The sequence below is a fragment of the Symphalangus syndactylus genome, chromosome 18 (genome assembly GCF_028878055.3).
Source record: "Symphalangus syndactylus isolate Jambi chromosome 18, NHGRI_mSymSyn1-v2.1_pri, whole genome shotgun sequence".
NCBI lineage: Eukaryota > Metazoa > Chordata > Mammalia > Primates > Hylobatidae > Symphalangus > Symphalangus syndactylus.
The window spans coordinates 25,057,396-25,074,332 of NC_072440.2; the positions used below are offsets into that span (position 1 = coordinate 25,057,396).

The 16,937-nt window shown below is 44.7% G+C and overlaps 1 protein-coding gene across 3 annotated transcripts in view; it reads left to right on the top strand.

Moving 5' to 3' along the window:
• Nucleotides 1-16,937, top strand: part of TMC5 (transmembrane channel like 5) — a 95,636-nt gene that overhangs the window by 33,276 nt on the left and 45,423 nt on the right. For 2 of the 3 annotated variants that reach the window (XM_055253264.2, XM_055253261.2), the window contains exons 4-5: nt 1,652-1,824; nt 6,773-6,862. In XM_055253264.2, the coding sequence (XP_055109239.1) occupies nt 1,652-1,824; nt 6,773-6,862 (263 nt within the window). Of the gene's footprint in view, nt 1-1,651; nt 1,825-6,772; nt 6,863-13,832; nt 14,389-16,937 lie in introns of those variants that run through there. The other variant, XM_055253265.2, reaches the window with a different exon arrangement.

Here is a 16,937-nt window from a genome sequence, read left to right on the forward strand (position 1 = left end):
CTCCTGCCTCAGCCTCCCAAGTAGCTGGGATTACAGGCATGCACCACCATGCCCAGCTAGTTTTTGTATTTTTAGTAGAGACAGGGTTTCACCATGTTGGCCAGGCTGGTCTTGAGCTACTGACCTCAAATGATCCGCTTGCCTCAGCCTCTCAAAATGCTGGGATTACAGGCATGAGCCACTGTGCCCAGTCTAGGATGTGATTTTTTTAAGTCAGTTTGTGGTTTAATCAGTAACAATGTTTGTCATGTGAAGTTTTAACCAATATGAGTTTGATTTTGCATTTACTGTTTCTATGAGTAATATTTATGAATTTGATTTAAAAAACTGGTGGCTTGTGTTTATCTCTAGGAACAAGGATACAGGACTTGGGCGTGCAGCAGTCCTGATGTCTTTAGAACCCAAAGAGTAGGGTTAACAGGACCAGGTGAAAATGTCCTCCTTGGTCTTATCACCCACTGCCTGATTCATCATTCCAAAGCCCACCTTTGATCCTGTCACTCCTTTGCTTTTCATCTTCCATGGGTCCCCATAACCTTTGGAGAAAGGCCACCCAACTTCACTTATAGAATGTTTATGAATAAGGATATGTCATGTTAATGTGAGATGCCAGCCAAAGACCAGCCTGACTGATCTCCTCTTAAGTCTCCTGTCTGCCCCCTGCCTTGACCTTATACTCTAGGTCAGTGGTTCTTGACTTTGTCTGATCCTTAGCATTACCCAGTTATCTGGGGAACTTTAAAAATAATACGGATGCCTCAGCCAAACCTTCAGAACTTCTGATTTAACTCTCCAGGATGAGGCTTGGGAAGTGGTATATGTAGTAAATTGAGAATCATTACTCATCAATTGATTTTCATAGCATTTCCTTTATATATTCAGTACTTTCTGGTGTCACATCTTTTTTTATGCTGTTCTTCATCCTTGGAATGCCCTCCCCTTATGTATGAATGTGTCCTCTCAATCCCCACTCAGATGTATCTTTTCCATGCAGATTTCTCCCAAAACTCTCAGCAAGAATTCTCTTTCCTCCGAACTCCTTGGGCCTGTCTTTGGATACTCACCAGTTTCTACTTGTAGTATAATTGTTCATAGCTGTGTCTAAGAAGCTGTACCTACTTGTACTGTGAGGTTCTTGAGGGTAGATACCCCATGTTTTCCTCTTTGTATTCTCACCTCCTAGCCCATGCCTAACTCAGGGTTGGCATTTAGTCTGCATTAATGGAATGGATGGATGGATGAATACATTAATGAATGGATGGATAGATGAATACATGGATGGATGGATGGATGAATGTATGTATGGTTGGATGGATATGGTAAATGGATGGATGGATAAATGGATGGATGAATAAATGAATGAATGGATGGGTATATGGATGGATGGATAAACAGATGAATCAATGGATGGATGGATGGATGGATAAATGGATGGATAATTACATGATTGAATGGATGGATACATGGATGGATAGATGGATAGATGAATGTATGGATGGATAAATGGATGGATAAATAAATGGATGAATACATGATTGAATGGATGGATGGATGGATGCATGGATGGATGGATGGATGGATGGATGGATGGATGGATGACAATCCTTACTATACTCTTGGTTGGATAGTGATCCATCATTTTGGATTTTAGGGCGCTCAGCAGAACATCTTCAGTCCAGCCCTCATTTCATCACAGGAGTGATGGCCCCTTGGGCAACCTTTGGGGAGAGAACGAAGATTACCCTGAAGGCATTGAAATGGCATCCATGGAGATGGCACACTCATATGGCCACTCTCTGCCAGGTGTTCCTGGAAGTGGCTATGGTAAGCATTTGTTAAGCCAGGATTATATCCTCGGAAGAAAATAAAGTCAGTGGATTTAGGGGTGCAGTCATTAAGGAGACTTGGCAATAGGAGAATTGGTGTATGCTTCCCATCTCAGAGACCCTTTTTTTTACATACAAAAGTTGAGAATTCAGTGTTTAGAGAAGCCAAGTTAATTGTCATCAATTATTAAAAAAACGCCAGGTAAGAGTTGTGGAAAATGGTGACCTGTGCACTCTGTTCCTACCGGAGTTGGTGAAGCTCAGTTGACGGTGGTTATGTGGCAATGTGGGCTTATTGTGGCAAGATCTTCATATTTTTCAGAAGCCATGTATTTGGGGTTTTTATGTGAAATCTGATGTTGATGTGTTCCAAAATAATTTTTAAAAATAAAAACAGTGAGCTGGGCAAACAAAATCACATTTTTTATTAGCTGCCAGTGGCCACCTGTAGTTTAGCATATCCTAAAGGCATTCAGGCAGTCAGCACCTATGTGTTCAGAACCTACTGGGGGAAAAGGGAGTTAAGAGGTAGCTCTGCCCTCATGTTATTTAAAACCTAAATAGGTCAACAAAAGTGCCACATCAAGACTAAAGAAAAGGCTGGGTGTGGTGGCTCACGCCTGTAATCCCAGCACTTGAGAGGCCGAGGCGGGCAGATCACCTGAGGTCAGGAATTCGAGTCCAGCCTGGCCAACATGGTGAAACCCCGTCTCTACTAAAAATACAAAAATTAGCCAGGCACAGTGGAGGGCACCTGTAATGCCATACTCGGGAGGCTGAGGCAGAAGAATCACTTGAACCCAGGAGGCAGAGGTTGCAGTGAGCCAAGATCACACCACTGTACTCCAGCCTGGGCACTACAGCAAGACTCTGTTAAAAAAAAAAAAAAAAAAGACTAAAGTTAGCAAGCAAACTGTTAATATTTGAAAAATCATGTTGTCCTCATAATTTCTTGTGTGGATAGGTAAGATGCTTAGCTCCAGGAGGCAAAAGAAATTCTAAACAGTTTTTTTTTTTTTTTTTAAGACAGTGTCCTGCTCTGTCACCCAGGCTGGTCATAGCTCACTGCAGCCTCAAACTCCTAGGCTCAAGCAATCCTCCCACCTCAGCCTCCCCAGTAGCAGGGACTACAGTTGCATGCCACCAGTCCTGGCACTTTTTTTATGCTTGAGAAAGATGGGGTCTTGCTGTGTTGCCCAGGCTGGACTTGAACTCCTGGTTTCAAGCAATCCTCCAGTCTCGGCCTCCCAAAGTGCTGGGATTACAGGCTTGAGCCTGGGCCAATTCTGAACAGTTCTTACTTTCTGGGAGGAAAAAGAGACGTGTTCCAGGAAGCCATTTGATGGCACAGGAGAAAAAAAAATCCAGGCAATGTTAAAGGAATTTGGGCACTGTGGAGGTCAGAAAAGGGAGAAGGTGTTCAGCCAATAAGAAGAGAACAAGAGACCCAAGTGCTGGGCGGTGCAGATGGAGGATTGATGAGCCTCGAGGAGTAGATGGGGCAGGTTTGGAAGAAGGCAGAGAGGACGGGACAGGATGCATAGCCCTGTACTAATGAAAACACTGAGTGTTAACACATAGAAAATTTTCATTCCGGGCCTAATTTTAAAAATTAGCTGGGCGTGGTGGCACAACCTGGGGTCCCAGCTACTTGGGAGACTGACACAGGAGGATCACTTGAGCCTGGGAGGTTGAGGCTGCCATGAGCCGTGATTGTACCACTGCACTCTGGCCTGAGTGACAAAGCGAGACCCTGTCGCAAAAAAAGAAAGGACCGGACAGGACAGGACAAGACAGAAAAGGAAGGGAGGGGAGGGGAGGAGAAGAGTAGAGGGGAGGCAGAGGGGGAGGGAGGGAAGGAAGGAAGGAAGGAAGGAAAAAGAAAAGAAAATATTCCTTTGGGAGCACAGACATCAGCTAGCCCAGGGCCATTCCAAACCTTTATTCCGTGCATTCCTCCACAGGGGCAATAGAAATCCCAAGGGGGGAATATCTGCTCTTGAAAGGCCAGAAAAAAATCTTACCCTTTTGATGTATAAAGCAGAGATACACATGTAGTACACAAACAGATACAGTATATCTTTGGTATTAAAATTTCTTAGAGGATGGCAATGAGGAAAAAATATCTCCCCTGCTTAGGGGGCTGATAATGAAACAAGATTGAGACACACTGTGCTACTCCAATGCAAGTGGAACTTATAACTGCAAGCAAATCTTGAGTGTTTCCTATGCCCTGTAGTCTCTGTCCAGCACTTGACTTTTATTATCTCATTTAATCTGTACAACCGCCTTTCAGGCAGGCACTGCCGCTCTCCCTGTTTTAACAGATGGGAAAACTAAGACTCAGAAAGAGACATGCACAAGGTCACTCACTTACTAAATTGACAGAGCCAGGACTGAATCCTGTCTCTCCACCCAAAACCTGACCTCTTATTTACCCTGCCTTACTGCTAGGTTGAATCAGGGCAAACACAAACAGATTCCCGACCACAAAGCTCTATAGAACATTGGAAGTTAAAATACTTAAAAAACAAAAAAAGCAGGTCAGTATAGCTCACTTCTCTGGGATCCATTGTAGGACAAAGTTTGCAGCCCTTGGCAATCACTTGTCCAGTGTCACCCCATCCTGATAAAGTGTTCACTCCTTAAGGAGAACCTGTATTCATCTATGTACCCTCCAAGGCTCTAGGTGTTCTTCCTAGTGTCACAGTGCCTGGCCCACAGTAGGTGCTTGAAAAATATTAACTGAATTAATAACAACAACAACAACTGTAAGAGTTGTATCAGCTAGCTATTGCCACAGGAATGCTGCATAACAAACAACTCCAAAAATCCAGAGTCGTACAATAAACAAGCATTTATTTCTTATGGGTCTGCAAGGTTGGTTGGCATTTGGCTGAACTAGGCTGAGTTTGTTGTGCTTGGCTCTACGTCATGGGTTCTATTTAGTTCTAGTGTCCCTCTTCTTGGACCAGTGAGTGACCTAGGGCAATGTCTTCCCATAATGTAAGCCGAAAGTGCTCAAAATGGCAAGCAGAAACACATGGTTTCTTTAAAAGCTTTGGCTTGGAACTGGCACACTGTCACTTCTGCCATATTCCATTGTTAAAGGCAAGTCACACGACTAAGCCCAATATCAATGGAGGTGGTCAAGGTAGGAGAAGTGTAATATTTGCTGAATAACAATTAATCTACTACAACAGTCAATATATATTAGAGTTTAATATGTTCTAGGATTATTTAATTATTTCACATGTGTTCACTGATTCAATTCCCCCAACAACCCTATGTGAAGGTCCTATTATTATCCGTACTTATTTATTTTTGAGACAAAACGCCCGCTCTTTCGCGCAGGCTGGAGTGCAGTGGTGCAATCTCAGCTCACTGCAGCCTTTACCTCCGGAGTGGCTGGGACTACAGGCACACTGCCACCATGCCCAGCCAGTTTTTTTATTTTTTGTAGAGCCAGGGTTATGCCATGTTGCCCAAGCTGGTCTCAAACTCCTGTGCTCAAGCGGTCGTCCCACCTTGGCCTCCCAAAGTGCTGAAATTACAGGCATAAACCACCACAACTAGTCTATTATCCCTATTTTAGAGACTAAGATATTGAAGCTCTCTATAGAGATGCTAAGAAACACACCCAGAGGGTGCACAACTAGGAAGTAACAGGGCTGGGAGCTGATTCCCAGGCAAGAAGCACCAGAAAGTCTTGCAATGTAATTTTGCATACTGTCCCCATCAAAATGTGCTCCATTTTCTCCATTTCTCCCAGCTACTTGGGAGGCTGAGGCTGGAGAAAATCACTTGAACCCGGGAGGCAGAGGTTGCAGTGAGCCGAGATTGCGTCACTGCACTCCAGCCTGTGTGACAGAGCAAGTCTCAAAAAAAAAAGAGTGGACTAGAGGAAGGCTATGTTAGAGTCCAGTTTATATAGCCAAACAAAGCATTATTTTGTAAAACTTGCTTTTCAGTTCTATATGTATAGGTGTGTCCTGGATCTCAGTGCAACCATTATTTACACACACACACACACTTTTTTACTGGGCTCCATGACTCATGCCTGTAATCCCAACACTTTGAGAGGCCAAGGCTGGCAGATTGTTTGAGCCCGGAAGTTCGAGATCAGCCTGGACAACATGGTGAAACCCCATCTCTACAAAAAATACAAAATATTAGCCAGGCATGATGGTGCATGCTTGTAGTCCCAGCTACTCAGGAGGCTGAGGTGGAAGGATTGCTTGAGCCTGGGAGGTCAAAGCTGCAGTGAGCTGAAATCACACCACTGCACTCCAGCCTAGGTGACAGAGTGAGAACCTGTCTTAAAATATATATTAATATATATATTTAATGTAATGTTATTTTTATATTATATATTATATTAATATATATATTTATAGATATGTTATTATATTTTAATATATTTTTATATAACATATAATATAAAATATAGATTATAGGTAACATAAAAATATATAAATATATTAGAAATACAAAAAATATATAAAATATATAGTATAAAATATATGTTTTTATTTTTATATCATGTAGTTTATATATATATATATATATATTTAGAGACAGGGTCTCATTATGTTGCCCAGGATGGCCTTGAACTTTTGGGCTCAAGTAATCTTCCCACCATGGCTTCCCAAAGCACTGGAATTACAGGCGTGAGCTACCTCGCCTTGCCAACAATTATTTTTAACTATGGCTTAGTCAAATGAAAAACCATTGATCTAGGCTGATTATATTTAACAGCACTGTTTTTGTATTTTTGTCCTAGTTTCCACACAAGTTCTTAATCAGTAGTCTGTTAGAACCTCAAAGACCAGGTTTCAGTCTTATTAGCCGTTATGAACCATTATTAGCACATCATAACTATTGCATGCCAGTAATGTCTAGTGTGGTGAGACTAATCGGCAATGTCTCCTTCCCCTTCCCTCCAGTGAACCCTGCTTATGTAGGCGAAAGTGATTCTGTCCTTGCTTATGGAAACCCACCATTGTCTGAATGTGATTGGCACAAGTCACCCCAAGGTAAGTGATATGGTTTGGCTCTGTGTCCCCCACCCAAGTCTCATTTCAAATTGTAATCCCCATGTGTTGGAAGAGAGACCTGGTGGGAGGTGATTGGATCATGGGGGTGGTTTCCCCTGATGCTGTTCTCATGATAGTGAGGGAGTTCCCTTGAAATCTGATGGTTTAAAAGTGACAGCTTCCCCTGCACCCGCTCTCTCTCCTGCCCCCATGTAAGACGTGCCTTCTTTCCCCTATGCCTTCCACCATGTTTCTAAGTTTCCTGAGAAACGCCCGCCAGCCATGAGGAACTGTAAGTCAATTAAAACTCTTTTGCCTATAAACTACCCAGTCTCAGGCAGCATTTTTATAGCAGTGTGAAAACAGACTAATACAGTAAGACTTAAAGGACAGTAATCCAAAAGTCAACCCCGGAGAAGGCACATGTCCAAGACAATCCACCCATTGCCATTTCCTCTTGGCCTCCAGTGTGGTTACTCATGCAGAACCTGCTTAACATATCATAATGGAGTTTTCTTTTAGATGTATAGTTTGTTGTCTTCTGGGGATCAGGGTGTCTTCATTAGGAATCTTCTGGTTGCTAGTGACAGAAACCCAACTCAAACAGGCATTAGCCCAAGGGGAATTCATTGGCTCATGTGGTAGAAGCATATGGGGGAAACTTAAAGAAATGAAAGTAGAAATATTAATACCTTCCAGCACCTAGTACAGTGCCTGGCACATAGTAAGTATTTTAGGGATATTTGTTAGATTAATTTGTTGAATGAGTACAGAAATCAGGACCTCAGTCTGACATCAGGGAACTCAGTGTCACCTGGACTCTGGTTTCCCATCCATTTCTCATCTTTGTAAAACTTGCTTTTCAGTTCTATATGTGTAGGTGTGTCCCGGATCCTCAGCTCCTCTTTAAGTTAGACCTCATTCATCTCCATCAGAGTCAGGACTTGTCCACAGGCCAGAGAATACGGCCAATAGCAGGCCCACGTGAGCCCTCTGCTTAGCCACCTCATTAGGAAGTCTTACTTCCTCCCTGGGTCCATCTCTAATGTGGGGGAAGGACTCTGGCCTGTCTAACTGGAGCACATGCCCACACTTGGACCAGTCATTTTTACCACAGGGGACAAGACTGGGTCACCTGTCTATCCTGTGGCTAATGTCTGTGTTGGTGGGGACAAGTTGCATTGATCAAAGTTTTTCTGAATATTCGCATAATTATTATGATGATGGCGTGTGGAAGCAATCAGACTGGTGAAAGATAGAAGGCGCTGCAATCAGTTAGGAAGCTCTCTAAGGATCACTGTGTGTGGTGATGAAGGTTGAATCAGAGGCAGAGACTGAAAAATAAAGAGGAAGCAACAAGCCAGGCACGGGGGTTATGCCTGTAATCCCAACACTTTGGGAGACTGAGGCAGGAGGATTGCTTGAGCCTGGGAGGTTGAGGCTGCAGAGAGCTGTGATCATGCCATTGCAGTCTAGCCTAGGTGACAGAGTGAGACCCTGTCTCAAAAACAAACAAACAAAAACAAAAAATGAAGCAACAGAGGAGAGAGACTAGGGAATGCTGGAGCCACAAGGCAAATCTGTGAGCAACAAGGAATAAATTAATGAGGTCCTCTATACAATGATGCATATGGAGAGAAGCCACTTAGAACTCTCACCTTTCAGCCCCATCGCCTATAAGATAACCGTTAGCCTCATCCTTCAAGAGATGCATGCCTTTTCAGGGAAGGTTAGATATTGCTACTTGGAAGGGAAAACCGTTGGGATATAAATGATCACACTCTCTATTTGGTCCCCACTGGGGCACAGAATGGCTTTAATTATCAGGGAGAAGAAATACCTTTAAACTTCATGACTGCTCTGTCTTGCCGGCATGAGGTTTGGAGACTGTATAGAAAAAAACACACTCAAAGTGTTTTTTCTGTTCTCTTACTCAATAACTATCAACACAGAAGGCTTCTGTGAACAAATGGGTGGGGGTTTCTCCCCACACACCAAGAAAGCGATCAATTTTACAGCAGACATCCCTGGGTGTCCTCCAATTCAATTCTGACACTATCTACCTGGAGATAGTGTCAGATCCCATAGGACAAAGTCGTAGCCCCCAATACTATATACCTCCTTCAGACACCAGGCACAAGTCCAGGCCGCTGGAACTTCTTCTTCTTCTTCTTTTTTTTTTTTTTTGATACAGTCTCACTCCGTTACCCAGGCTGGAGTGCAGTGGCGCCATCTCAGCTCACTGCAACCTCCACCTCCCAGATTCAAGCGATTCTTGTGCCTCAGCCTCCTGAGTAGCTGGCATTATAGGCACGCGCCACCACACCAGGCTCATTTTTGTATTTTTAGTAGAGACAGAGTTTCGCCATGTTGGCCAGGCTGGTCTCAAACTCCTGATCTTAAGTGATCCGCCCACCTCGGCTTCCCAAAGTGCTGGGATTACAGGTGTGAGCCACTGCGCCCAGCCCCAGAACTTCTGACCAACCAGCTTCAAGTTGGGCTTCCCATGACCTCCTCCATTGGTTTGGTTAATTTGCTGGAGCAGCTCACAGAACTCCAGGAAACTTGTGTTTACTGGCTTATACAAAGAATATTACAAGGGACACAGATGAAGAGATGCATAGGGTGAGGTATAGGGGAAGGGGCGCACAGCTTCCATGTCCTCCCTGGGTGAGCCACCCTCCAGGAACCTCCCCGTGTTCAGCTATCAGAAAGCTCCCCGAACCCAGTCTTCTTGGGCCTTTTATGGGGAGGCTTCATTACATAGACATGGTTGACAACCGTGTAGAAATGTGACTGGATGGCCAGGCATGGTGGCTCTCACCTACAATCCCAGCACTTTGGGAGGCCGAGGCAGGTGGATCACCTAAGGTCAGGAGTTCGATACCAGCCTGGCCAACATGGTGAAAGCCCGTCTCTACTAAAAATACAAATATTAGCCGGGTGTGGTGGCATGAGCCTGTAATCCCAGCTACTTGGGAGGCTGAGGCAGGGGAATCACTTGAACTCAGGAGACAGATAATGCAGTGAGCCGAGATCAAAAGGTGTATGATCTTGTACTAATAGACGAGTTGGGGAAACCCAGAAAGCCATGTCTGTTCAGATCCTTCTTGGGCTCTCTGTGCAGCATTCCTTCCTCCAGGGTTTGGGGCAGGACCCCTTCTGAAATGACGGAGAATTTCTTTATGGCCAACTCCAAGACAGTAAGGCGGGGAAAGACTGGAGTCCTGCCTTGGGGAGAAATAGAGCAAACGAAAAGAGGCAGAAGATCAGAGAGAGAAATTCTCTTTTCTGAGGCTTAAAATTCTAACATTATAACAAGGGCTATGGTAGTTATGAGCCAGGAACCATGGGTGGGAAAAAATTATATATATATATATATATATATAACATATCACTTATCACACATATATATATACACATACATATATGTATACATATATATATGTATACATATATATATGTATACATATATGTATACATATGTATACACATACATATATATATATATATATATATATATATCACAGGAACCCTGGTAGAAGAGGAGTCCCCAAAAGGCAGAGAGTAGTAAAGAAATAGAGGACCAAAAGATGAACCTGGCTATCTTCATCATTTTGCTTTGTGTTGAATCTGATTCACAAACCACATACAATTAATTCATAGCCCAGGCTGGGTGCAGTGGCTCACACCTGTAATCCCAGGACTTCTGGAGGCTGAGGTGGGCGGATCACTTGAGTTCAGAGGTTTAAGAACAGCCTGAGCAACACAGTGAAACCCCACCTCTATGAAAAATAAAAAATTTGGCCAAGCATGGTAGCTTATGCCTGTAATCCTAGCACTTTGGGAGGTCTAGGTGGGTGGATCACTTGAGGTCAGGAGTTTGAGACCAGCCTGGCCAACATGGTGAAACTCCGTCTCTGCTAAAAATATAAAAGTTAGCTGGGCATGGTGGTGCATGCCTGTAATCCCAGCTACTCAGGAGGCTCAGGCTGGAGAATCACTTGAACCTGGGAGGCGGAGGTTGCCGTGAGCTGAGATCATGCCACTGCACTCCAGCCTGGGCAACAGAATGAGACTCTGTCTCAAAAAAAGAAGAAAAGAAAACAAAAATTAGCCAGGCCTGGTGGCATGCACCTGCAGTGCCAACTACTCTGGAGGCTGAGGTGAGAAGATCCCTTGGGCCCAGGAGGCAGACACTGCAGTGAGCCAAGATCACCCTACTGCATTCCAGCCTGGGGGACAGAGTGAGACCTTGCCTAAAAAAAAAAAAAAAAAAAAAAGGAAGAAAAACAAAAGATAGCCTGATAAAGTGTAGTTCTGATGAATTAATTATGCCGTGTCTCTAGGAAGTGCCTGCCACATAGTGTGCGTGCTTAAATGTTCATTCATTTATGAATGAATTTTTTTAGATGGAATCTCACTATGTTGCCCAGACTGTTCTCAAACTTCTGGGCTCAAGCAATCCTCCCGCCTCAGCCTCCCAAGTAGCTGGGAATACAGGTGTGAGCCACCACCTCAGTTGGCAAGAATGAATGAATGATACACCAGCATCTTTTCTGTTGTTGTTTTTGAGGCGGGGTTTCACTTTGTCCCCCAGGCTGGAGTGGAGTGGAATGACCTCGGCTCACTGCAACCTCCACCTTCTGAGTTCAAGTGATTCTCCAGCCTCAGCCTCCTGAGCAGTGGGATTACAGGCACCTGCCACCACACCCAGCTAATTTTTGTATTTTCAGTAGACAGAGTTTCACCATGTTGGCCAGGCTGGTCTTGAACTCCTGGCCTCAAGTGATCCACCCACCTCAGCCTCCCAAAGTGCTGTGATTAGAGGCATAAACCGCTGCACCTGGCAAGAATGAATGAATATACCAGCCTCTTATTACAGGAAGGGGCCAGAGTGAAATGACTAAGAGTTCTGCTTTGGGTTCAGACCAATCTGGATTTGACCCCAGCGCTACTGCTTGCTGGTTTTGTGACAGACAAATTATTTCATGGAGCATCAGTTTTCTTAGCTATAAAATGGTGTTGATTTTAATACCTACTTCATAGCATAAATGTTGTGCTCTATTTAAAGTACTTGGCCTGCAGTAATGGCAGGTATCATTACTGTTATTACTGTTGGGAGAAGGAGTACATGGGTTGTAGTTCAATTTTGACATTTAATGAAAGTGATGAGGAGGAGCGGTGTCTGTTCAGCTCTCTGCACCTCAATTTCTCCAACTATTAAATAAACAACTAGGCCTAGGTGATTTGAAATTAGATCTATTGGATAGGAATTGTGTTTATGTGCCTGACACTGAAACAGAAACGTGGCTTAGCAATAAGTTTTTCTCATGTACTGAGAAGTGTGGGCTAGGTGTAATGGTTCACACCTGTAATCCCAGCACTTTGGGATGCCAAGGTGGGAGAATTGCTTGAAACCAGGGGTTCAAGACCAGCCTGGACAACAAAGTGAGACCCTGTGTCTTAAAAAAAAAAAAATAGCTGGGCATGGTGGTGCCCCTGTGGTCCCAGCTACTCAGGAGGCTGAAGCAGGAGGATTACTTGAGCCCAGGAGGTCAAGGCTGCAGTGAGTTATGATCTCACCACTGCACTCCAGCCTGGGCGACAGAGCAAGACCTCATCTCTAAAAAAAAAGTTTAAAAATTTGTACTTTTTTTTTTTACATGCGGTGGCTCATGCCTGTAATCTCAGCACTTTGGGAGGCTGAGGCAGGCTAATCACTTGAGGTCAGGAGTTCAAGACCAGCCTGGCCAACATGGTGAAACCCCATCTCTACAAAAAATACAAAAATTTGCCAGGCGTGATGGCAGGCACTTATAACCCCAGCTACTCAGGAGGCTGAGGCGGGAGAATTGCCTGAACCCAGGAGGCAAAGGCTGCAGTGAGCCAAGATCATGCCACTGCACTCCAGCCTGGGCAACAGAGCGAGACTCCATCTCTAAATAAATAAATAAATAAATAAAAATTTTTAAAAAGTAAAAAAACAAGAAGCATGGAGGGAGGAAGTGCCAAGTTTGTACAGCAGCTCCACCCATGATGCCGTCAAGGACTGAAGCCCCTTCTGCAGCATTTTTCTCTACCATCCTTAGCAGGTGAACATTCATTCTCTTGTTTTCAAAATGTCTGGAGGAAGATTGGTGAAGGGTAAATTGTGAACCCAGGCAAACTGTCCCCTTTGAAAGAGCATTCTTGGAAGCCACAAGTCTCATTGGCTAAAACTGGGTCACAGGCCCACCCTTAGCTGCAAAGAACACTGGGAGACGTTGAGCACTATGTCTGCACAGGAAACGGAGCTTTTGCTGGTATGAGAAAGAAGGAGACTAGAGACTGAGAGCCAGACAAATAGCAGAGTTCACTACCTAAGGCATCAGGAGATAATAATTGTATCACTGTAAACCCATGTGGATTTCTACAGGCATATAAAATTACAGATATAAAATATAAGTTCAGCTGGGTGCTGTGGCTCACGGCTGTAATCCCAGCACTTTGGGAGGCCAAGGCAGGCAGATCACGAGGTCAGGAGATCGGGACCATCCTGGCTAATGCGGTGAAACCCCGTCTCTACTAAAAATACAAAAAATTAGCTGGGCATGGTGGCGGGCGCCTGTAATCCCAGCTACTTGGGAGGCTGAGGCAGGAGAATGGTGTGAACCTGGGAGGTGGAGGTTGCAGTGAGCTGAGATTGCACCACTGCACTCCAGCCTGGGTGACATAGCGAGACTCCATCTCAAAAAATATATATATATATATATACATATATATATATATTTAGAACATATATATGTGTATATTTAGAACATATATATATATAAGTTCTAGGCCAGAGGCACTAAATTATAAAAAAAAATCTTGCCCTTTGACTATGAGTCATTTAGAAAAATATCTTCCTTCTGTTTCTAGAATCCCATTGTCTTAAATGAAAGATTCTGTTTTTGATTTCTTGCCTAGCTACCAAGACAGAATTCTCTGCAGGAAAACACTCCTTCTCCTGAGAAAACTCCTCTGGGGTTAGATGCAGGGAGTTATGTTGTGATTTGTGTAGGGCTGGCTTTGATGAGCTCATCCTGGCATTTTAAAAATAATGTGAATGGTATATCCCTTTGTGATCTTCATCACTTTTTCCCTGCGAGTCCCAATCAATGTGGGCGTGACTGCTGTATGAAGTCTTGGGAAGCCCACCCCAGTAGAGAAGGAGGCTTGCAGGAGGCAGGAGATGCTATCCCATGACCACGTGAATGAAATCATCATAGAGGTTGAGAATGTTTCCTCTGGGGTCCAAAGCCACCCATCCTCAAGTCAGATTTTTCAGGAAAAGGTGCTGCTAGACTCAAGCATCAACATGGTTTCGTCAATATCTGACATCGATGTGATAGACTCTCAGATGGTCAGCAAAAGGAATGACCAAAAGGGCAACCAGGTGCTGCAGTTTTCAACATCTTTGAATGAATCGATGTCTCAGACCCTTCACAGCCTGGAATGCATGGGCATAGACACTCCTGGTTCTTCACATGAAGCTGTTCAAGGTAGTGAAATGCTGGGGAAGAGGAGTAGGGGAGTAGGAAAGAAGGCTTTCTCGTTGTCCACAGCATATTTTACTTTTTAGATATCAAGTTGGGCCAGGCATGGTGGCTCACACCTATAATCCTACTGCTTTGGGAGGCCAAGGTAAGAGGATCACTTGAGCCCAGGTGTTCGAGACTAGCCTGGGCAACAAAGGGAGCCCTCATTGCTACAAAAAAAATTTTAAAAATAATAACCAGGCATGATGGTGCACACCTGTGGTCCCAGCTACTCAGGAGGCTAAGGTGGAAGGATGGCTTGAGCCCAGGAGTTGGAGGCTGCAGCAAGCTCTGATGGCACCACTGCAACCCAGCCTGGGTGACAGATTAAGATCCTGTCTCTAAAAGAAGGACATTGAGTAATATGGAAGGGCGGAAGGTTTTGTGGCTGAACTAAGGAAGCCAAGGACAAAGGAAGGGATCAATTTAAGACATCCCTAACAAGAGCTTATTTTTATCAAGCTTATTTCGTATGCCTTGTGCTCTGCAGAGCACCTGCTTTTTTTGTTATCCATCGAATTGAGTTTTAGGTACTCCCTGCACTCCACACCTTGGAGGTGGCATTTCCATTTGCTTGATGAGGAAACTGAAGCTCAGATAAATTTAGTGACCTAGAAGATCTGGGCCCAAATACAGGTCTATCTGATTCCCAAGACTACATTCTTTTTTTTTTTTTTTTTTTTGAGACAGAGTCTCGCTGTCACCCAGGCTGGAGTGCAGTGGCGTGATCTCAGCTCACTGCAGGCTCCGACCCCCGGGGTTCACGTCATTCTCCTGCCTCAGCCTCCTGAGTAGCTGGGACTACAGGCGCCTGCCACCGCGCCCAGCTAATTTTTTGTATTTTTAGTAGAGACGGGGTTTCACTGTGTTAGCCAGGATGGTCTTGATCTCGTGACCTCGTGATCCACCCCCCTCGGCCTCCCAGAGTGCTGGGATTACAGGTGTGAGCCACCACTCCCGGCCTTTTATTTATTTATTTATTTTTTTGAGACAAAGTCTTGCTGTCGCCCAAGCTGGAGTGTAGAGGCACGATCTTGGCTCACTGCAACCTCTGCTTTCCAGGTTTAGGTGATTCTCATGCCTCAGCCTGTTGAGTAGCTGGGATTACACGTGCATGTCACCACACCTGACTAATTTTTGTATTTTTAGTAGGGATGGGGTTTTACCATGTTGGCCAACCTTGTCTCGAACTCCTGGCCTCGGGTGATCTGCCCACCTTGGCTTCCCAAAGTGCTGGGATGGATTACGGGTGTAAGCCACCACATCCAGCCTCAAGCCTGCATCCTTAACCGCCACACTGTCTCACTTTGGGCTAATTCCTCCTCACCCTGGTTAGGCAACAGATTGGATGCCTCTTGTTGGCAAGATCATCAGGAAACCAGATCTTAGCTGAGACCTTCCAGCCTCTCTGCTCTTGAGGCCAACGGAGATGCTGTTTCTTTTAATTTAATTTAATTTAATGTATTTATTTGAGACAGAGTTTCACTCTTGTTGCCCAGGCTGAAGTGCAATGGCGTGATTTTAGCTCACTGCAGCTTCTGCCTCCTGGGTTCAAGCAATTCTCCTTCCTCAGCCTCCTAAGTAGCTGGGATTACAGGCACCTGCCACCATGCCTGGCTAATTTTTTTGTATTTTTAGTAGAGACAGGGTTTCACCATATTGGCCAGGCTGGTCTTGAACTCCCAACCTCAGGTGATCCGCCTGGCTCGGCCTCCCAAAGTGCTGGGATTACAGGAGTGAGCCACCGTGCCCGGCCAAGAGATGCTGTTTCTGTTTCACCCCCACAGTATTCCAGGCATAAAGTCTAGCAGCTCTCAATGATTTCAGGGAGAAGAAAAATATCCCTTTACTCACACAAAGCATTTGGTAGGTTTAGCCCGTTTACTGAAGAAGATTGGGGCATCACCTCTCACACTGCTGGCTCCCTGGATCTCTGTATATTTTCCTCTTCCATCTTTCTTCCTCTCAATCTACTCACCCTTCCTGCCCAGGAGAGGCACAAATTCCTCATCTTCAGCAGAGAGATTTGGTGGTCCTCTTTTGGGAATTCCCCTTACACCTCAACTATGTCATTACAATGAACATGGTATTCCCGGCGGGCCGTTCTAACCCTGTGCTGTGACCAAGGAGCCAGCTTGCTCCCTCTGTCCCTCAGCCACCCTCAGCACAGTATCGCTGCTCCGCCTGCTGGCTTCTTTGCTACAGGATAGCAACAGCACTTCTCACATCACATGCAGACACAACAATAATCAGAGGAAGAGACATCTGTCTTTTTCTTGTTTTTTGCCTTTTTTTTTTTTTTTTTTGAGAAGGAAGAAACCTTTTCCAAGAAATTTCTCAGCATACCACCTCTCAGAGGACATTGGCTAATGCTGTGTCACCTGCCTGTGCTTAAACCAGTCAAGGGGACAGGACCGTGAGGATTGGTTCACTGAGACTAAGACTTGCTTTTTGGGCCTGGAGATAGGCTCCATCTCCAGGAAGCTCAGGGCCATGTGAGGGAGGCAGGTAGA